The 18,936-nt window shown below is 32.9% G+C and overlaps 1 protein-coding gene across 1 annotated transcript in view; it reads left to right on the forward strand.

Annotated features, from left to right (window-relative positions):
• NHLRC2 (NHL repeat containing 2) overlaps positions 1–16,547 on the forward strand; it is an 84,979-nt gene extending 68,432 nt beyond the window's left edge. Inside the window, exons 9-11 of the mRNA XM_069099019.1 lie at positions 3,387–3,596; positions 6,683–6,905; positions 9,107–16,547. Coding sequence (XP_068955120.1) covers positions 3,387–3,596; positions 6,683–6,905; positions 9,107–9,363 — 690 coding nt within the window. The 3' untranslated portion in view covers positions 9,364–16,547. The remainder of the gene's footprint in view (positions 1–3,386; positions 3,597–6,682; positions 6,906–9,106) is intronic.
• The last annotated feature ends 2,389 nt before the right edge of the window (positions 16,548–18,936 follow it).

An 18,936-nucleotide genomic window follows, 5' to 3' on the forward strand; every position in this document is an offset into this window, starting at 1 on the left:
AAAAATTAGTTGAGGAAATAACCATAGGTAAAAAATAAACAAAATTATTACTCTTTGCAAATTATATGGTGGTTTACTAAAAGAACCTAAAAAGTTAACTAAAACAAATTAATTGAAACAATTAATAGCTTCAGCATACTTGCAAGACATAAAATAAATACAAATCATCACCATTTCTACAGAATACTAAAAAAACCTAGCAGGAAGGGATAAAATTGCCACAGAATATATAAAATACTTGAGAGTCTATCTTCCAAGATACATATAAGAACTTTAAATACAACTACAGATTACTGTTTACAGTAATAAAAACAGACCAAAATAATTATAAGAATATTTATTTCCCCTGGGAAGGATGAGCCAATATCATAAAAATTATAATACTACCCAAATTAACATACTTATTCAATCTCATACCACTCAGTCTACCAAAAGATTAATTTATAAAACTTGAAAAAAATACTTTCAAAATTCATATATAGGAAAAAAGGTCAAGAATTTTAAGAAAACTAATGAAAACTATTTTTTCCCCATATCCCACCTTCAGCCCTTCCTTCCAGTTAATTTGCTGTGCAGACTTCTGACATCCTAGGAACTCAACATTAGCTAGGGCCTAGGGCATCCAGGCTCCTAAGATTTAGACAGGGGCAAGTGGTCAGGATCAGGCAGTAGCAAGAGCTGTAGTGCATCCTCAGTCCTGGCTTGTGTTCCAGCCGGTTCTCCTTGTTGGTTGCTGATTAGTGCCCCTTCCCCACACAGTCAGTGGTGTGACATCATAGCCATCTTGCCTTACTGCCTAGAGTCTAGCAGATAAGGTTATGCTTCTGACTCATCTATCTCCTCTAGACTTTGTTTATCATGCCACTGAAACCTTACCACCCCAGAAACTCACTACACTACTCCGCACAGTGTCAGCTCCTGTGACTTCTCCCACTAATTGGCTGGTTCCTTTCAGAGTCTCCATTTTAAAGAGGAGGCCCAGCCAACCATGTCTTCATTCCTGCCCAGGCTGAACTTCTGACTGATCTCCACAGCACTTTGTCTACCATTGTCCTCATAGCCCCTTCACTCAACCTCCCTCCCCCCTCTTGCATGTCCTTTATGCTGTCTTACCCCATCAGAATGTAAGTTCCTTGAGAACAAGGACTTGGTTTTGCTTGAATTTGTATTCCTCAGGGCTTAGCCCAGAGCCTGTTATATATAGTAAGTGCTCAATAAAAATGCTTGTTGGCCGACTGACTGACAAGAAATGGGAATGGGGGTGCCTAGCAGTACCATATCTCAGTCTATACTTCAAACAGTCATTATTAAGACTCCTTGGCACTGGTTCTAAAATAGATCAGTAGAACAGATTAGGTACACAACATAGAGAAGCAAATCAGTCTAGTAGTCTAGTATTCCTTAAAAACACAGATCCCAGCTACTGGAATAAGGACTCACTATTTGACAACAAACTGCTGAGAAAATTAGAGAACAGTTTGGAAGAAATTAGATTTAGAAGAGTGTTCCACACCTTACACAAGATAGGCTTCAAATGGAAATGTGACCTAGATATAAAAGGTAACATCATAAAAAATTAGGGAAACATAGAAAACATTCTGTATAACAGGCATAGACAGGAAAAAAACATTATGACCAATCAAGTGGATCACAGAAGACAAAGTAGATAATTTTTATTAAAATTTAAAAGGTTTTATACAAGCAGGTCTAATACAAAGGGAAACAACTAGGGGGAAAATCTTTGCAACAAATTTCTCTGATAAAAGTTACATTTCTAAGGTGTATAAGGAACTGGTTCAAATTTATAAGAATGAGAGCTATTCCCTAACTGAAAAATGTTCTAAGGATATGAACAGACAGTCCTCAAGGGAAGAAAGCTAGACTCACTTTAGCCATACCCACCCCAAATGCTCCAAAATCACTAATAATTAGAGAAATGCAAGTTGAAGCAACTATATAATTCCACCTTATACCAATCAGAATGGCAAAAAAAGGAAAATGACAACAATTGGTGAACTGTGGGAAAATAGACACATTGATATGCTGTTGGTAGATCTATAAATGAATGTACAGCCTTTCTGAAAGCAAGTTAGCATTTATACACAAAAACTAACTAAATAATGTGAAACCTTTGAGCCAGCTAGACTACTACTAAGCTTGTACCCTAAAGAGATCAAAGAAAGAGGAAAAGGTACTTTATGTATAAAAATGTTATTTATAGCAGCTCTTTTTGGGGTGGCAAACTGGAAACTAAAAAGATGCCCATCAGTTGAGGAATAACTGAATAAATTTTGGTATATGTTGTGCTAAAAGAAATGAGGAAACTATAATGATTTCAAAAAAGATATGGAAAGACTTATATGAACTAATGTAGAGTGAACTGAACCAAAAGAACAATTTATATTATTACATCAGTATTATAAAAATGAACAGCTTTGAGAACATTTGTAAACTGATGAAGAATGAAATGAGCAGAACCAAGATACCAATTTATACAGTAACAACACCTCCCCCCCCAAAAAAAAACCCAAAACTTTGAAAGGTGTAGGAACTGATCAAACAATGACCATTTATATCCAGAAGACTGATGGTGAAATGTGTTATATATAACAGAGAGGTGATATATTTCAGGTGCTGAATGAGACTTACATAGTTTTCTATACAGCCAATCATAAAACACATTCTAGGGCTATATCCCAAAGAAATCATAAAAATGGGGAAAATAACCACATGTACAAAAATATTTAAAGCAGATCTTTCTGTAGTGACCAAGGATTGGAAATTGAGGGGATGCCTATCGATTGGGGAATGGCTGAACAAGTTGTGGTATATGAATGTAATAGAATACTATTGTGTTATAAGAAATGATGAGCAGGTGAACTTCAGAAAAACCTGGAAAGACTTACATGAACTGATGCTGAGTGAAGTGAGCAGAACCAGGAGAACATTGTACATGGTAACAGCCACATTGTGTGACAACTAACTTTGATGCATTTGACTCTTCTCAGCAATGCAAGAATCTAAGACAGCTCCAAAAGACTCCACATCCAGAAAAAGAACTATTGAGTCTGAATGCAAGTCAAAGCATCCTATTTGTTCTCTCTCCCTTTTTTGGTTTTATTTCTTCTTTCTCATGGGGTTCCTCCCATTGGTTCTAATTCTTCATTACAGCATGACTAATGTGAAAATATGTTTAATATGAACACATATGTAGAGCCTATATCAGATTGCATTCTGTCTTGGGAGGGGGAGAAAATTTAGAACTCAAAATCTTATGGAAGTAAATGTTGAAAATTAAAAATATATTAATAAAAAAAGGAAATTTTAAAGAAAGAAAATATCATATCCTATTTCTGAATCTTTAAAATTTATTGGTTTTTCCTTAGATTAAAGTTGTGGATCCCAAAACAAAAAGCTGCATTACAATTGCAGGTACAGGAGAAGCAAGTAATGTTATCAGTTCAGCTTCTACAGAGTCAACTTTTAATGAACCTGGAGGCTTATGCATTGGAGAGGATGGTAATTTGCTATATATTGCTGATACAAATAATCATCAAATTAAAGTGATGGATTTGGAAACAAAAATTATTTCTGTGGTAAGTAGAAATCATATGATTTTAAATTAAACATTTTATTTATTGGGTTAAATCTGTTATCAGCTTTCTTATAGAGTTTAAAGCACAAACTAGACAAAATCCCTCTATGTCAAATGATTGAAGACAGTTACTCAAAATAGTAAACGATTGCCCACAATATTTTTTGATAACCAGACCAACAAGATTGATTTAAGGATATCCTGTTATTCTTAAAATAAATGTTCCATCTGTGCTGAGAGTTTGGGAAGGATATTGCAGCTTGGAGAAGTATTAATGGTCTGCTAAAATAGAGTGGGGGGGAAGCTCAGAGTTCCAATTTTTTTTTACATTTATTTGTATATGTATCTTTATATGTATTTATACATGCACAACAACAGCAACATACTATGAGGGATTGAGGGCCAGCTTTGAAGTCAGAAAAAACTATGTTTGTATCCTGCCTTGATACATAAAAGCAATGGCATGATGGGCAGACCTCTCAGTGCCCCCAGGCAACTCTTTAAGAGTATAAATTAAAACAAGTTGTCATTTGTTTTGCTGGAGGGGAAGTTCACACCAGAAAGTTCAGACAGTGATGAAATCACAGGTCTGAACATATATATATATATAATTTATATTTATCTTTATGTATGTATGTGTGTATACACATACATGCAGATATGCATATGCACACATATAAGTATGTATGTATATTTATATTGATTGATGTTAAATTAAGCTTTAAATATGTAGTCTTAATTGCTGATGGTAGGATAAATTATTAGATAACTGCCAAAAGAAGCACAGGAACCCGATTTTCTAAGGTACTAAAATTTAGACAAAATTTGAAAAAATAGAACAGACTGAAGAGAAATAATCTTCTTAATCTAATTCTTGTTAAAACTCTTCTAGGTTTTTCATTTTAGCAATAAGAGATATTGGAGAGTCAATATAATGTAGTAGATGGAGCTGGGAGGAAAAGAAGAAAAAGAATAAGGATTTAAAGGAGGGAAATACACAATTAACAGTCATAACAGTGAAGATGAATAGAATGAGTCCACTCATGGCAGGGGGAGGGAGTAGTAGATTAGAGTAGAAAATTAGAATCCAACATGTTGTTTACAAAAAAACCTACTTGAAGTATAAATCTTCACATAAAATTAAATGAATGATTTGAGCAGAATTTTTTAAGCTTCAGATGAATTTTTAGAAGGAAGATGGTTAAAAGAAATAGCAAAGAAAGTACATTGTGCTTCGTGGCTCAATAAAACTATCATTTCTTGACATATATGCACAGAATGGCATAAAATCTATAAACTTAAAAAGAAGCTTATTGAACTGTGCAGAATAATAGAAAGCAAAATCTGTTAGGAGACCTCAATGAGCTCCTTTCAGACCTAGACAAATCTAGAAAACATTAAACCAGAAGTAAATTATGAAATTCAGTAGAATTTTAGAAAAAGTAGGTATGACAGATCTTTGGTGATTAATTAATGGGAATGGAAAGAATATTCATATTTCTCTGCTAAAGATGTCACCTTTGCAAAAATTGTGTGCTAGAATATAATCTCATAAAAAATGTAGAAAAGGAGAAATATTAAACACCCTTTGCTGACAACAAGGCAGTAAAATTATAATCAGTAAAGGACTTTTATGAAAAAGATTCAAATTAAATAAGTACTGATTAATTTGATATAAAGAATTGATGAATCAAAGAATAAATCATAGAGAAAAAAGATAATGTAAACGAAGGAAATTGCAACAGTGAAGTGTTATATCAGTCCTCTTGGGATGCAGCCATAACAGTTCTGAAAGGGAAATTTCTATCTTTAAATAATTTAATCAATCAGAGAGAAGAATAGATTATTAAAATGACCAAGCAACTAAAAGAATTGGAAAGACACAACTTTTAATTTTAACAGCTCAACTAAACACAAAATTATAAATCCTGAAAATCAAGGAAGAGATAAAATTTAAAACAATGAAGCTGAATTTATAATTAATACCAGCAGTCAATTTTTAAAAGGAAACTAACTAATAAAATGAGCAAACTGTTAGTTAATTTGATGGAGGAGGGAAAAAAGAGGAAAAACAATACCAGTATCAAAATTGGAAGGGGGAAAAAAAAAGAATTTACAACAAATGAAGAGGAAATAAAGGATGTTTCTTACAAACTCTTGTGCCCAATTATATGCTAGAAAAAACAATAACTGCTCTTTACAAAAAACAAAAATACCTAGATTATCAGAATAAGAAAAAAATTTTTAACTTAATTCAAGGGAGAAAAATTGAACAACCCATAAATACACTAGATATATTTAGAACTAGATGGAGATGGAGATCTCTCAAGATGAGTTTTCTCATAATTTGGTCTAGTTCAATAAAATTAGAGGAAAATGAAAGAAGATTCACAATTATGGATAGGGGAAGAGTTCTTGATGAAACAAGGAATAGAGAAGTTCAGGGGGAGATTAAATGGACAATTACATAGCATTCACTCTAGTAATAAGTTCCTTTTTGTTGGTGAGAGTTAATATCCAGGCCCTCATTGGCCTCTCCAATCATTTGAAAGATGAAGTTAACAGTATCTTGAGAGGGTACAAGCAGATGTCCAGATAATTGAAGTATCCCATTATTACTGTATCATATCTCTGTTGCCAGGCTTGTGATCTGATACCTCAATTCTTTATTTCCTCTTTCAGTTTTTGTACTTTCCCTCTCGTTTCTTAGATTTCCCTTCTTAATGTACAGTGCTACTCTATTCCCCTTACACTGATATTTCAACCTAATTTGTTCCTTTTTATAGAGGTATATTCTTCCTCTGCTATATTCCAACCTTGGACTTTGTTGTACCAAGTCTTATTGATATTTATTAATTTTAAATTCTCTCTCTAATTTAGTTCACTTTCTTTATTGCCTACACCTTGTACATTTGTGTGTAGGTATCTGAGACCGTAGGCTTTATTACTGTCCCCTTTCTTGAATTTTGTGTCTTTTGGATTTGTGAGTGGCTCTGCTGCTCTTCTTTCCACTCCAGATAGATTGTTATAAATAAAGTAACCCATTAAACAGATTTGTGCTTAGTAACTTTTTAAAACATTTTATAGCTCTCTGTCATCAATTCGGAAACTGCTGTTGTTGATGGGCCATTTCTAGAAACGCAGAACACAATAAAACTACCCAAACTTCCTAAATCTTCTCCAAATGTTAAGCTTTCACCATTGACTGTGTCTCCCGGAAAAAATCTTCAGTTTATACTAAGAGTAGATCTTCCTGCAGAGACAAAACTAACTGAAGGAGCACCTAGTTTCTGGTTTCTGACAGCTGAAGGTAGGTATATTACCAATATTGCCAATGACATAAGATATTAATATGCTTCCCCTCCTCCATTATCACCCAATACTATACAAACAGTCACACAGTGAATAGAGTCAGGAAGACCTGAATTCAAATTTATCTTCAGACTTACTATGTGATGTTAGGCAAGTCACTCTCTTAGCTTCAATTTCTATATCTGTAAAATGGGGATAATAACAGCATCTACCTCCCAGGATTGTTGTAAGGATCAAATAAGATAACAAATTAACTGCTTTGTAAACCATAAAGTGCCCTGCAAAATGCTAGCTATTATTATTGTCATTGTAATTATTATTATTAAATTACAATGATTTAAAGTCTTGTTCCTTTCAGATTATTTCTTTCACAGAATCTTGTGAAAAGACATTAAACTTTTAGTCAGAAGACCTAGGTTTATTTCTGAGCTTAGACACTTACAATTACCTGTTCCCCTTTAACAGCCATTTTGGTAACCATTATTACTCTTTGAAATTCTTTCTCTCATTTACTAAAAGATAGTAATCCACCTGAAGCTACATATCAATCATTGTCCAAATTAATTGGAACATAGCCCTATGCTTATTCTTGCCATTATTATGTTTTTTCCTGAAAGGAGCCACTATAAACAGAAAAATCTAAAACTAGGAATGACAGTGGAAACTACAGATCATTGGACTGGATGTCAGGGGACTTTGATTTTTGGTCCAGCCCTGTCACTTGCTGATTGTGTAACATTAAATAAGTGACAAGGTCTCTGGACCTCAGTTTTCTCATCTATAAGATGAGGCTAAACTAGATACATAGGTTCTAAAATTTTGTGGTTCTTTGAAATAGCCTGTAGTATTCACAGGGAAGCAGAAAGAAAATAGACAAAAAGAAAAAAGAGAAAAAGCCAATTGGATATGAGTCAGAGGAGTTAAAACTCATTTATTTATATCCCAGCCAGTGGCAAGAAGCTGATACATCTATTATGACAAAATGACCAGTATATAATATTCTTAAAATTTCCTAAGAGCTCCTTCAAGATTGCCACCTCCAAGTTAAAAGGGAATGAAATTATGTTCTTTTTAAAAAATGTTTTTGTTATAAGTATGACAAGAATGGACACATTATTAAGTATAATAAATTGGCATTCAGTGCCAGCTGAAGAAACATAATCATGTGCAAAATGTCTTGTTAAGCCTATACAATGAAATCGTAATCAACAGAGATATTAACTATGGGAGAAAGAGCACTGAATGAGGTGACAGAAAACTTGGGGTATTACCCATCCCGACAACTAACTCATAGTTTGTAGAAGACCATTTCTATTTCCATTTATACATCTACAAACTGAGAGTACCAGCTCTCCCTCCCACAGTTGTGTTGAATAAGAAAAGTTACAGTAACATCCTGCTTAAAAGTCATAAATTTTAATGCTAATCTTAGGAAACTGAGACCCAGGGAAGTTAAATATATCATAACTAATTAGTGGCAGAGTTGGAACTTGGATCCAGTTCTTTTGACTTACAGTCCACCCTTCTTTCTTCTACATTACAGTGCCTCCTTCTCTGAAAGTTGGATTTCCAACAACTTAAACAGTGCAGAAAATAATTCTGAATACAAAAGTCAGTGAATATGGCTTCTGACAATGCAAAATAGCGGTCAGAAACCAATAACATTAACTCTGTGCCCTTTATTGCTTCAATATATTACTAATTTATTTATTGGCATGCAATTCTTAATTGTCTTGGTTGCCTAGTTTCCCAGCCAATAGCACTTTATAAGTAGTCAGCTAGAAAAGTAAATGAGTTACCACAAAATTATATGCAACAGAAACTTGCATTTCCCAGGCCAAGTATTTTGTCTTTTTATGTCGACTATTTTTTATCAAAATATATAATTTTTAAGTAGTTTAACATTTTTATAGAAAATTCAAGTTGTTCCAGAATTTTTGCAATAATATTTCATTTTGCTAGTGTAAAGGCATTAGATTATAAATAATTCAAGAGCATAAAATTACAGAGAAATACTTGAGATAATTTCAGCCTTCAGTATTTGGCACACTTTAGTTTCAATAGACTGAGATTTATGAGTTTTGTATAGTATTGTTCACATAAAGGAAAAAAACTATGAAGATATCTTATAAATGCTTAATATAAAAGGACTTTATTCTCTATTTACATGATCTTAATGATTTTATTTTTTATTTCCAGGTAATGAATGGCTTCTTGAAGGACAGACTCCCTCAGGAGAAATTAGGAGTCTGTCTAAGCAGCCTGTGATATCATTGCAGATTCCTCACACTTGCTTGTCCTCTGAAGTGGTTGTGTCCATCTGTGTGTGCCTCTATTACTGTAGTGCAGACAGCAGCGCCTGTATGATGAAAGGAATTCTGTTTAGTCAGCCTTTACAGATTGCTAATACACACCACAGTAATACACCTCCAGTAGAGCTGAGATATGTATTTTAGATAGCTAATGCTTCACAGTGCAGCCAGTCGCTTTAACTTATTGCAATCAAACAGATGGCTTTCCTTCTGTCCCTTATCACCTAGTGTTTAAGACAGGATAACTTGAAATTCATTACTTTATGACTGCATCTGCTATTTAAGTGAAATTATGTTAATTTTCTGCTTATTTATTATATAGAGAAATATCCACATTCTGCTTGTGGAATAATTAAGTCCTAGGTTAAAGTTTGGACTATGGCTCTGTATTGAGTATGGCTCTGTAATATAACTATGTACTGAAATGAAGTATTTGAGGTCCATATTAGGACTGGTAAAATTAGGTGCAGTTGATAAAATATGGAGTGCTTTATCTAATTTGCCTTTCTTGAACTCTAAAGTGTCTTTCAGTAAATCTACAATACCTTTCTTTCATAGGAACCAAGATTAGATCTACAATTTTGTAAAAGAATTGTCTGAATCCAAAGCATAGGTTCTTCTATAATTAAAATGGTTTGTCATATCACAGTAAAATTTTAAAAGAGGACCTTAATGAATTTGTTCATTGTTCTCTTCTGTGAATAGCTGAATCATAACGTTTATTTAAAATATAGATTTACCTATTTTATGCACATTGAGTCTGCTGCTCTAATACCATCGTGTTTGCCTTATGTGAAAAGGATAGCCTTATAACAAAAAAAAATGCAGAGATTGCATTTGAATGCTACTTTTTTGAAAGCTACTCTTTGAACTTGGGCTGAAATACTTACTATAGTTATACCAAACAGTGAATGTGGTCCAGCAAATGTTCTAGTTTTGTAAAGAAAAGGAATTTTTTTGTGTTACCATTTATAATAACGTTAGAGAATTCAGTGTGACTGGCAGTTGAATCAGATCAACACTGTTTGTACCTCATGGACTTTATCCTTCTGTATTAATATGAAATGCAATATATTTGGTTGATCTCTTTTGGTTTCTCTCTTCCAAAATTAAAATTCTGTGAATTTTGTGTTATTTTTTAAACAACTCTTTAAATATTCAAAGTTGAAATACTCCACTACTGTCAGTAGGTATAATACATTGTACAAACTAATTCTCCACACTGTCAAAGCTGAATTTAGGTTGTTCTGATGATCTCTCTTTACTAAAAAGAACAACTTTTGAGGACACTTAGAAGGGCTGTTTTTTTTTTTTATTTGTAAGCCATAAAAGCTTATTCTTTTATGCTGGTGAAGTAACTGTAAAATATGTACTAGGATGAGAATGACATTTTCCTCTAAATTACAATTTTAAAAATATCTTCAAGGCTTTTTCTGACACCTTTTAGTTAATTGTTGAGATGGTTTGTCATATCTGTTACTTTCTACAAAAACTGAACCTGCTCACGATTTGATCAAATGTCTTGTTCTTAAAAACATCAAGGGAATCATATTTATTCATTCAGTTGACAAATACTCTTTGAGTATATGAAGAAGTATGGCTGTTTTTTCTTTCATGAGACAATACTGGGAGATTTGTATCTACATAGCAATGCTAGGACATGAAATATAATTAAATATTACTGACCCATTTTTCCATATTGATAAGTGGTCAATTTGAAGTAATTATCTGCTATTATCTCTCATAGTTGAAACTCTAGTTAAGGAATTAATTTTAATTAGGAAATTTGAGTTAGATTATTTGCTAAATCTATCCTTATAAAGACTTCAAAATGCATAGTAAGTGGGAAATTTAAGAACTTTGAATTCTATGTCTTATTAGCTCATAGATTTCTTTCATAAAACACAAGAATGAGCTTTAGTACCAAAAGATGGCATAAGATTATTCCGGTTACCTTAGTATTAGAGCTTGGCCAGAAAGAACAATACTCTAAATTCTGACCTGATTTGTTTTATTTATCCTTTCCAGTTGGACAGGATGAGAATATTCTGGCTCGGTCATTTCCTATTCCAAAAGAATATATATACTTTGAAATGTTCTCCAAAAGTACACTTAATTTAATTCAGAAGTATTTTTGATTGCAAATATATTTACAAATGTCCTTAATTATGTGCTCTCAAAAAGAATGCTTATTCAGATATATTTTATGATAACTATATTTACAAGTTTATTATTTTTATATAATTAAAAAACTTTATTTTTAGAACTGTGATTTTTTTCTTTGTAGCATAATTTTCAAAAATTATCACGCAGCCAGCTGCAACTGTTTTCTCATTTCGATAACACTTATTTACCATAGGCTAATTAAATTGGTGAATAGAATAAGTTCTTTAAAACAGCACTAAAATGTACAGTATTGAACAGAATAGAATTTTAATAGATTATCAGGTTAGAGCAAATTATCTTACATAAGGAAGAGTAGACAGTTGGGGATAATATTTATTCGGTTTTGCTATATTCATTGCTTTTTGCACATTTTTAATTTTTGCTTTGCAGTGGCTTAATTTAATTTGCCCAATGATGGTGTTATTAATCACTAACATTTTGATGAAAAGGAATGTAATTAAATGCCTATGGTAAGGTATCTGCATACATTTTTTTAACAAAATAAACTAATTTTTTTATGGTTTTTCTGAGGGGAGGGGAAAGTCAAGGCAATTGGGATTAAGTGACTTGCCCAAGGTCACACAGCTAATATGTGTGTCAGCTGTCTGAGACTGGATTTGAACTCAGGTCCTCCTGAGTCCAGGACGGGTCCTACATTCACTGCACCACATAGCTGCCACAAAATAAGTGATTATTTTTGAAGCAAACTCGAAGTAGGGATTGTGTTTATACAAAGTCATTCTGCTGATTTGTAGCCATGTTGGGGGTTTTTTTTATTCTTAATAGCAACATTGTATAGATTATTGGTAGGATTTCCTCAGATTTTATCCACATGAACTCAGTGTTTCTGTAGTTCATGCCAAAAAGAAATATTTATTTAAAATATACTGTTCTGGCTTGTTGAAGGGCTGTGTCTTTTTACAGAGAAAAGTCTATGCTGATTTTAAATATAAGGTTGTAAGTGATATACACAATAGGCTACTGTGATGTCTTGGCTCATTTAAAAATTATTATTTTTAGTATTTAATAAGAAGGCAAAGTTGAAAATTTTGAACTACCCAGTTTTTTTTATTATTAAAGTGGCCTACCTACATAGTGGGTACTCTTTTTCCTCCTTTTCATTTGTCTTTGTGATAAATACAATTCAAAGTTGATAGTATCATTGAAACATGGGAGGCTTCTTAATGCTGTACGAAAATATGAAATTATATTGGAAAAAGTTAATCCTCACTGCATAATAATTTTTATCTTCTGGTATAAAAAAAACCCTATTGGTCTGTACTCATATTCAAGCCAGTTGTTTGCATATATTTAACAGCTATCACCATTATTTGACTGGTTTAAATCTGTTTTTGACTGAATTGTCACTAATTTACACGTGAAGACTTTTTAAGTAGATGAACATACTGTAGTACTCTTATCTTTTAGCATCCTGAAAATCAACTATAACGAAGCAAACATTGATATTTTGCAGCTTTTAAAAAAAGTCACATTGATATCTTTTGAACAACTATCTCTTTTGTGCCTTCTTATTAACCAGTGTTCAGCTTTCCTAAACTGTATATTCTGAAGAAGTATGAAAATGGAATTGATCTTGCCATTTTTGCTCTTTCATTATTAATTTTTATACTTTTGAGTTCTTTGCAAAAACATTTTTTTTTTAATTTCTAACAGTTTCTCTTAAGTAAGCAGGAACATAAATATACAGATATCTCACTACATTGTAATGCCCTTGGAATCCATGTTGCAGAGCTGTTGGGGTCTTTCTAGAATGAACCCAAAGTAGACAGACACATCTCATTCCAAATTTTATAGCAAGTGTTATAATTTTATCTAATATATCTAGAGCCAAATAAGATATTTCTCATACATACTTTTCCCAAACGAACAAACTAATTTTGTTTTAAAAATTTAGATCTAAAAAGAAATAGTTTTCTCCTTTTATGCTTTTTTTAAAGTTGGATAATTAAAATCATTGTTAGCCATAGTCTATCAATATGTCTAATAAAAAAAAAACCTTAGCAATGATTTCCTTAAAGGAAATTTAAAGTATTGCTATTTATCATACCAGTGATACTGACATTGAACATAAGTATTTGTTACATTTTCTTCTGAGCTTTGTGGCTGGAGCATTCGGGGTCTGAAAGAGCTCATATTTCGTAGTTCATTCCTTAGATATTTTGTCTTCTCTTTTTCCCTTAGATTCATACAGTGCCCAGAGTACTATGAGAGATTCTACATTCTTGGTAGATATATCCATTTCTTACACCCTTTCATTGTGGAGACTCACTAACTTTCCAACATTAACTGTACAATTGTTGCTATTTTAAATATCCTTAGAAATATAATTAAGACCTTGCTGTAACGACACATTTGAAAATGAACTCCTGAGCACGGGATTGTTTGGAATTCTTAAAGTTTCATGAATATTCAAGTAAGAAGAATTAAATAATAGGCAAAGAGATATAGAAACTGTTAATTGGCCAACCTGTTAACACTTATACAAAATGCCTAAATTTTATATATGGCATTGTATGAACTGTATTACACAAATAAAACAGACATATAGTGGCTAGCTTCTACCCCCTCTACCTCCACCCCATGACAACACACTAACATGTGATTGTGACCCTGATTTCCCTTTACTGTAGCCTGTTTGATGCTTTAATCATTGGGCCCTGTTGTAAAAACAATGTAGTGTCATTAAGTTGTGATCCAAAATTACCCAAGTTCCACATAAACCTTTTCAATTATCAGCTAATTGCTCTCATATGATTATGGCCTTCAGGACCACCAGGCTTGATTGTAAAAATCAGCATTAGGATGAATTGGTGTTCTATTTAAATAGAGTGGTACTGTGAATCCAGAGACATGAATTGTGGCTGGGTGACCTTGGACAGAGCACTTTATCTCCTCATCTGCAAAATGACAGCCCTTCCAGCTCTAATTCACAGTGGTATTTTATAGTTAGAGACAGTTCAAGTAAAGCGTTCAATTCATTAGGTACAACTGGTTAATAAGTAAGATTCCCTTTTCCTCATTCTTACATGATACATGATTCCTTAACATGAAATAATTGGATTCTGAGAATAGATGTAGTAATCTGTTAATTTGGTCAAACCCCCCCTTTTTTTTTTATTTCATTCAGTAGAGTAATGTAAAAGGGGGTAATTTTGAAAGTTAAGAGGCTAAATCTCCTATCTTGTGTGTTTAATTCCCACTTTAACTCAATTGTAATCAATGTGAACAAACCCCGGACCTTTACAATGTTAAAAGATCAGGTCAGACTAGCTGCTGCTAGTTCGCTGTTTTGCCTGTAGATAGCTGAAATAAAATGGCAGTCTCTTTTCAGGTCTTCAAAATGCACTCCCATCAGTTCCTAACTGTTGATTTGGTTTAATTATTTTCAAAGGTCAACACCATGAAGTCAGAGCTGGAAAGTTAAAACCCCAGATACTTGTGGAATGTTTGCATAGCTATAGTTAGGCATTGTTTGATGTGTACCTCTTCTTCATTGGCATGCTGCTTTCAAGTATAGCAGAGGACATTTTGTTCTACTGAAAAGCCCAGGACAAAGAGAAAGAATTATAAGTATTTCTAAATCTACTTCCCTGCCTAGATCACTAATCATATACTTAAAAAAAAATAAACTAAACACTTAAGCAGTATGCCCTTTTTAACAATTTAACTGAATTCATACAAGTTCGTCTTCTTCAGCTTTCTGTGGTCTTCAGTTCCCCTGGTGATCTATAATTAAGCAAGACTGGGCCATTCAGGTTTGTTTGTTTTACCTGAAAGACTTAAAATTGCCATCACAACGTAGGAATGATATGAACAAGACTAGAGTAAGGCACTGTGTTTTTCCCCCCAATAGCCTGGAGCGTATTTAACATTTTAAAGTAAGTGAAATCTCATTATCTAGAAACAGAAGAACATATTTCATTTGCATGGTTTCATTTTATTTGACTTCTCATAAGAAATATGTATTAAAGTATATAGTTGAACAAAAATTGAATAGTGTTAGCAAGGGCTAATAAAAGGCTTTGCTTACTGAAGTCTTCTAGGACACTGTCATGTAACAATATGTGTGATTGTTACAGGTATTTTAACAGTTTTGTGCCAGCAGGAGAAGCATTGTGGCTTTGTGCACTAATGTGTATTATCCACTGTTGTGTGGTCTGCAACACATTACTAAGCCCCAGATTTTTTTTCTGATAAAGGATTGCAATGTTTCCCTAAGTGAATACTACTAGCGTCAGTTATCCAGATTTATCCACCTTAAAAACACCCATTTTCTCACCACACCCTAATCCTGAGTCTTTACACAGCATGCAAAATTTAGGTTACTAGTGTGTGCTTATATTTGAGAAGAGTTAGCTGGTTATATGAGCCCCAGAGAATGACAGGATGGCTTTGTTACTACGAGTCATTATATCCCTAAGCATACACTGGTTGACAGTGGCATTGCTGGAGGAAGCTACCTTGGGGTTTTAAAATTAATGTAGTTAATTCACATATGTATAATGCATAACTTAAGATTGATTCTGATTTCAACTACATATTTTGAATCGAACAATTTGAAACATTGCTTCGAATTGCAACCTTGAGATAGACAAATTGGGGAACCTCAGGCTTCTCCTGTTGTGTTAGAGAAAAAATTAAGAATTTAGTTTCTGAGCATGCATTTGGACTGCATGCCATCTTTTTCATATCTGTCATTCCAAAGGTTTGATTAAAATCTTTTGATTTCTATCTTATTTTGCTCTCTAAAGATAAAATGCAGCAAAATTCTGCTTAAATAGGACACAGTGACTCTAATATATATGATCTTATCTTTAGGTAGAATTGTTCTAAAAGAAAGTATGCTGTGCATTTGTTAAGTACATTATGTGAACATATGAATATTTTTCTACCGTGCTATTCATTTTAATATTTCTACATTTTCAAGCTAATATTCTTAATCTTCACTATGCATTTTTAAAGCAGTATAATGTTAATGAAGTTGAAGACTGCTATGAGAGAATGTTTTTATTAATCAAGAGAAGTAAAAAACTAAGTAATTCATACAAAGTATGCGCTTATACTGTCTGCACTGAAATCTGATGTCTCCTTTTCTAAAGCTTTATACTTTTCATTAAACAGATGAAATATTTTCTCTCTAAGATCATGTTTCTGTATTATTTATGCCTTTTTGTTTTCTTGTGCTAAGCTGTTTCATGAAAGAAATTTTACTGTATGGATAATCAGTTAAGTCATAGCTTAAAATTTGAGATTTTAAGGAACTATTTAGTGGGTAGCATTGAAATTTCAAAATGTTTAAATCTGATTGCTCTCAGTCTAATATATAAAATTTCCATTTTAAATAGTCTGTAATCATGGCATGTTAAAGCTTACCAGTATTTCCATAAGTAAAAGAAGTTAATTTATGAAAATTTACATAATACTATATATGAAATTATTACATAGCAAAATCCTAAGGCCAGTTGGAAATGCTCAATATGTGTTGTATGGAAGAGACTAGGAGAAAACATATTAGCTGTCTTAAAATATTTGAAGGATGATCATGTAGAGGTATGAGTAAAAATTGCCTCACTTTGAAGGAGAGAACTAGAGCCAAATCTCTGAAAATTAGAGGAAGTCCCATAGTGGAACCAGCTACTCCATAAAGTATAGATAAACTGTCCTGTCTCAAGAGGTTAGAGGAGTGTCAGTAATACTATAGAATGAATTGTTGCATGGGGTGAAAGTTTGGGTTAACTAAGATCCCCTTTCAAATATTTTGTGATTTGTTTCTTATTTATTTTATTTTTGCTTTTTTTGGAGGGAGGTCACATGGCTAGCTGTGTGTGTGTGTGTTTGAGGTTGGATTTGAACTCAGGTCCTCCTGACTCCAGGGCTGGTGCTCTATTCACTGTGCCACCTAGCTTCCCCAAGCACTTTTATCTTCAAGGAACTGTGATTTATCCAGATAGCTCCCCTTCTACCTTAGATTCATTAGTTTCTGTGGTTGAAAAAATTCACCAGTGATCAGCCTTCCTGAATTTATCTAGGCTAATCCTTGGGTCACAGAAATCTAGTCCTTTGAGTGGCTCATACTGGAAGCCTTATTGGAACTATTAAGTGGCAAATTTGGACTCAAGTCCAGTGCTATGTCACTATGCCAGCCAGCTTTTGAATTATATAAACCTTTGTAATACAATCTAGTTAGCATAAATAAATTTTTAGTTTTTTTGGTTTTAATTAAATTTTATTTTATTTTCAGTTCTGAATTCTCTCCCTCTACACAAATTTTAGGGTATATTTAATATTTACCATATCTCTCAATCAACTGATAACCTGAGAAACACATGGATATTAAAATTTATATTACATTAGCCCTGAAGCTTTAAAATAATTTCTTAATTTGCAAACTTTTACTCTCCAAAACTTGTGAACTAACCTCCTAGTAGCAACAGTGAAGTGGAGCCTGTATTTTCCAAAAGTAGACTAACCTTAACATTTAGAAGGGATATAACTACAAATAAAAACATTCAAAGCTATCTTTTATAACTTTTTTATTAAATTTTGTTTTCTCAATTAACAGACATTTATATTCTCTGTCCCCTCCCCTGCTTAAAAAACAACCTTGTAACAAATTTTAATCTAAAATTCATTTAACCTAGAATTCATTTTTCACATAGTTGACTTCATATTTTGCCATATTATTCACTGGCATGTGTGAAGAAGTAAATAATCCACCTCTGCTTTTGATGGTTTAGGTGAGAGTTCAATTACTTAGTGGAAGATTTTTGTTGTAACTTCTAAATCATACCTTATAAGTCATTTTCTTTCAGAGTCAGACCAAGGCTAATAGACCTAATTAGAAATTCAAGACAAGGTAAAATTTAAATTTGAATTTGAATTCCAGACTATTTGACATCAATCCAAACCAGTGGTATGTCTGGGTTTCCTGTTTTGGTTCCCAGGTAATTTTTATTTAGCCATAGAAGATAGATTTAATCAATAATAACCTATAAATGTTAAATGAAAGCTATGGGACAAATATGTGCCTTTCTAACATATATCTTGTGTAGTCAGTTTGCTACTCCCGTCACAAATCACCATAAATTATGCAGATGAAAAGATGATAAAATTCTTAAGTGATGCATCCAGCTCTACAATTCTGCCAATGTCTAGAAATTAGACATTTCACTACAGGAGATGTTAATTTGGAAAAAACTCTACAATTGCATATACTAAGCAATACATACCACTTTAAGTTATGCTTGTTCTATATTTGGCATTTCATTTCAATGACTACAACAAAGCCCCTTAATAGAGTCGACAGGATAAGGAGGATAAATATTTGAAGTATATTTTGTCTGCTGATCCTGGAAATTGAAAACAATGGCTTACCTTATGTTCAGGAAACTGACATGGCCTAAGAATCAGCATTGCAAAGGATCTCAAGGTCGTTGAGTTTGCCCCCTTTGTTAAAAATAGGCCCAAGCCAAAAAGGCAGAGAGCCACTTCATTCAGGCCATTAATTTTTTTTTTAAAGGATTGTTGGTT

Source organism: Petaurus breviceps, unplaced genomic scaffold (assembly GCF_028583685.1).
Source record: "Petaurus breviceps papuanus isolate PSGF00001 unplaced genomic scaffold, PetGlider_PUasm1.0 37, whole genome shotgun sequence".
Taxonomy (NCBI): Eukaryota; Metazoa; Chordata; class Mammalia; order Diprotodontia; family Petauridae; genus Petaurus; species Petaurus breviceps.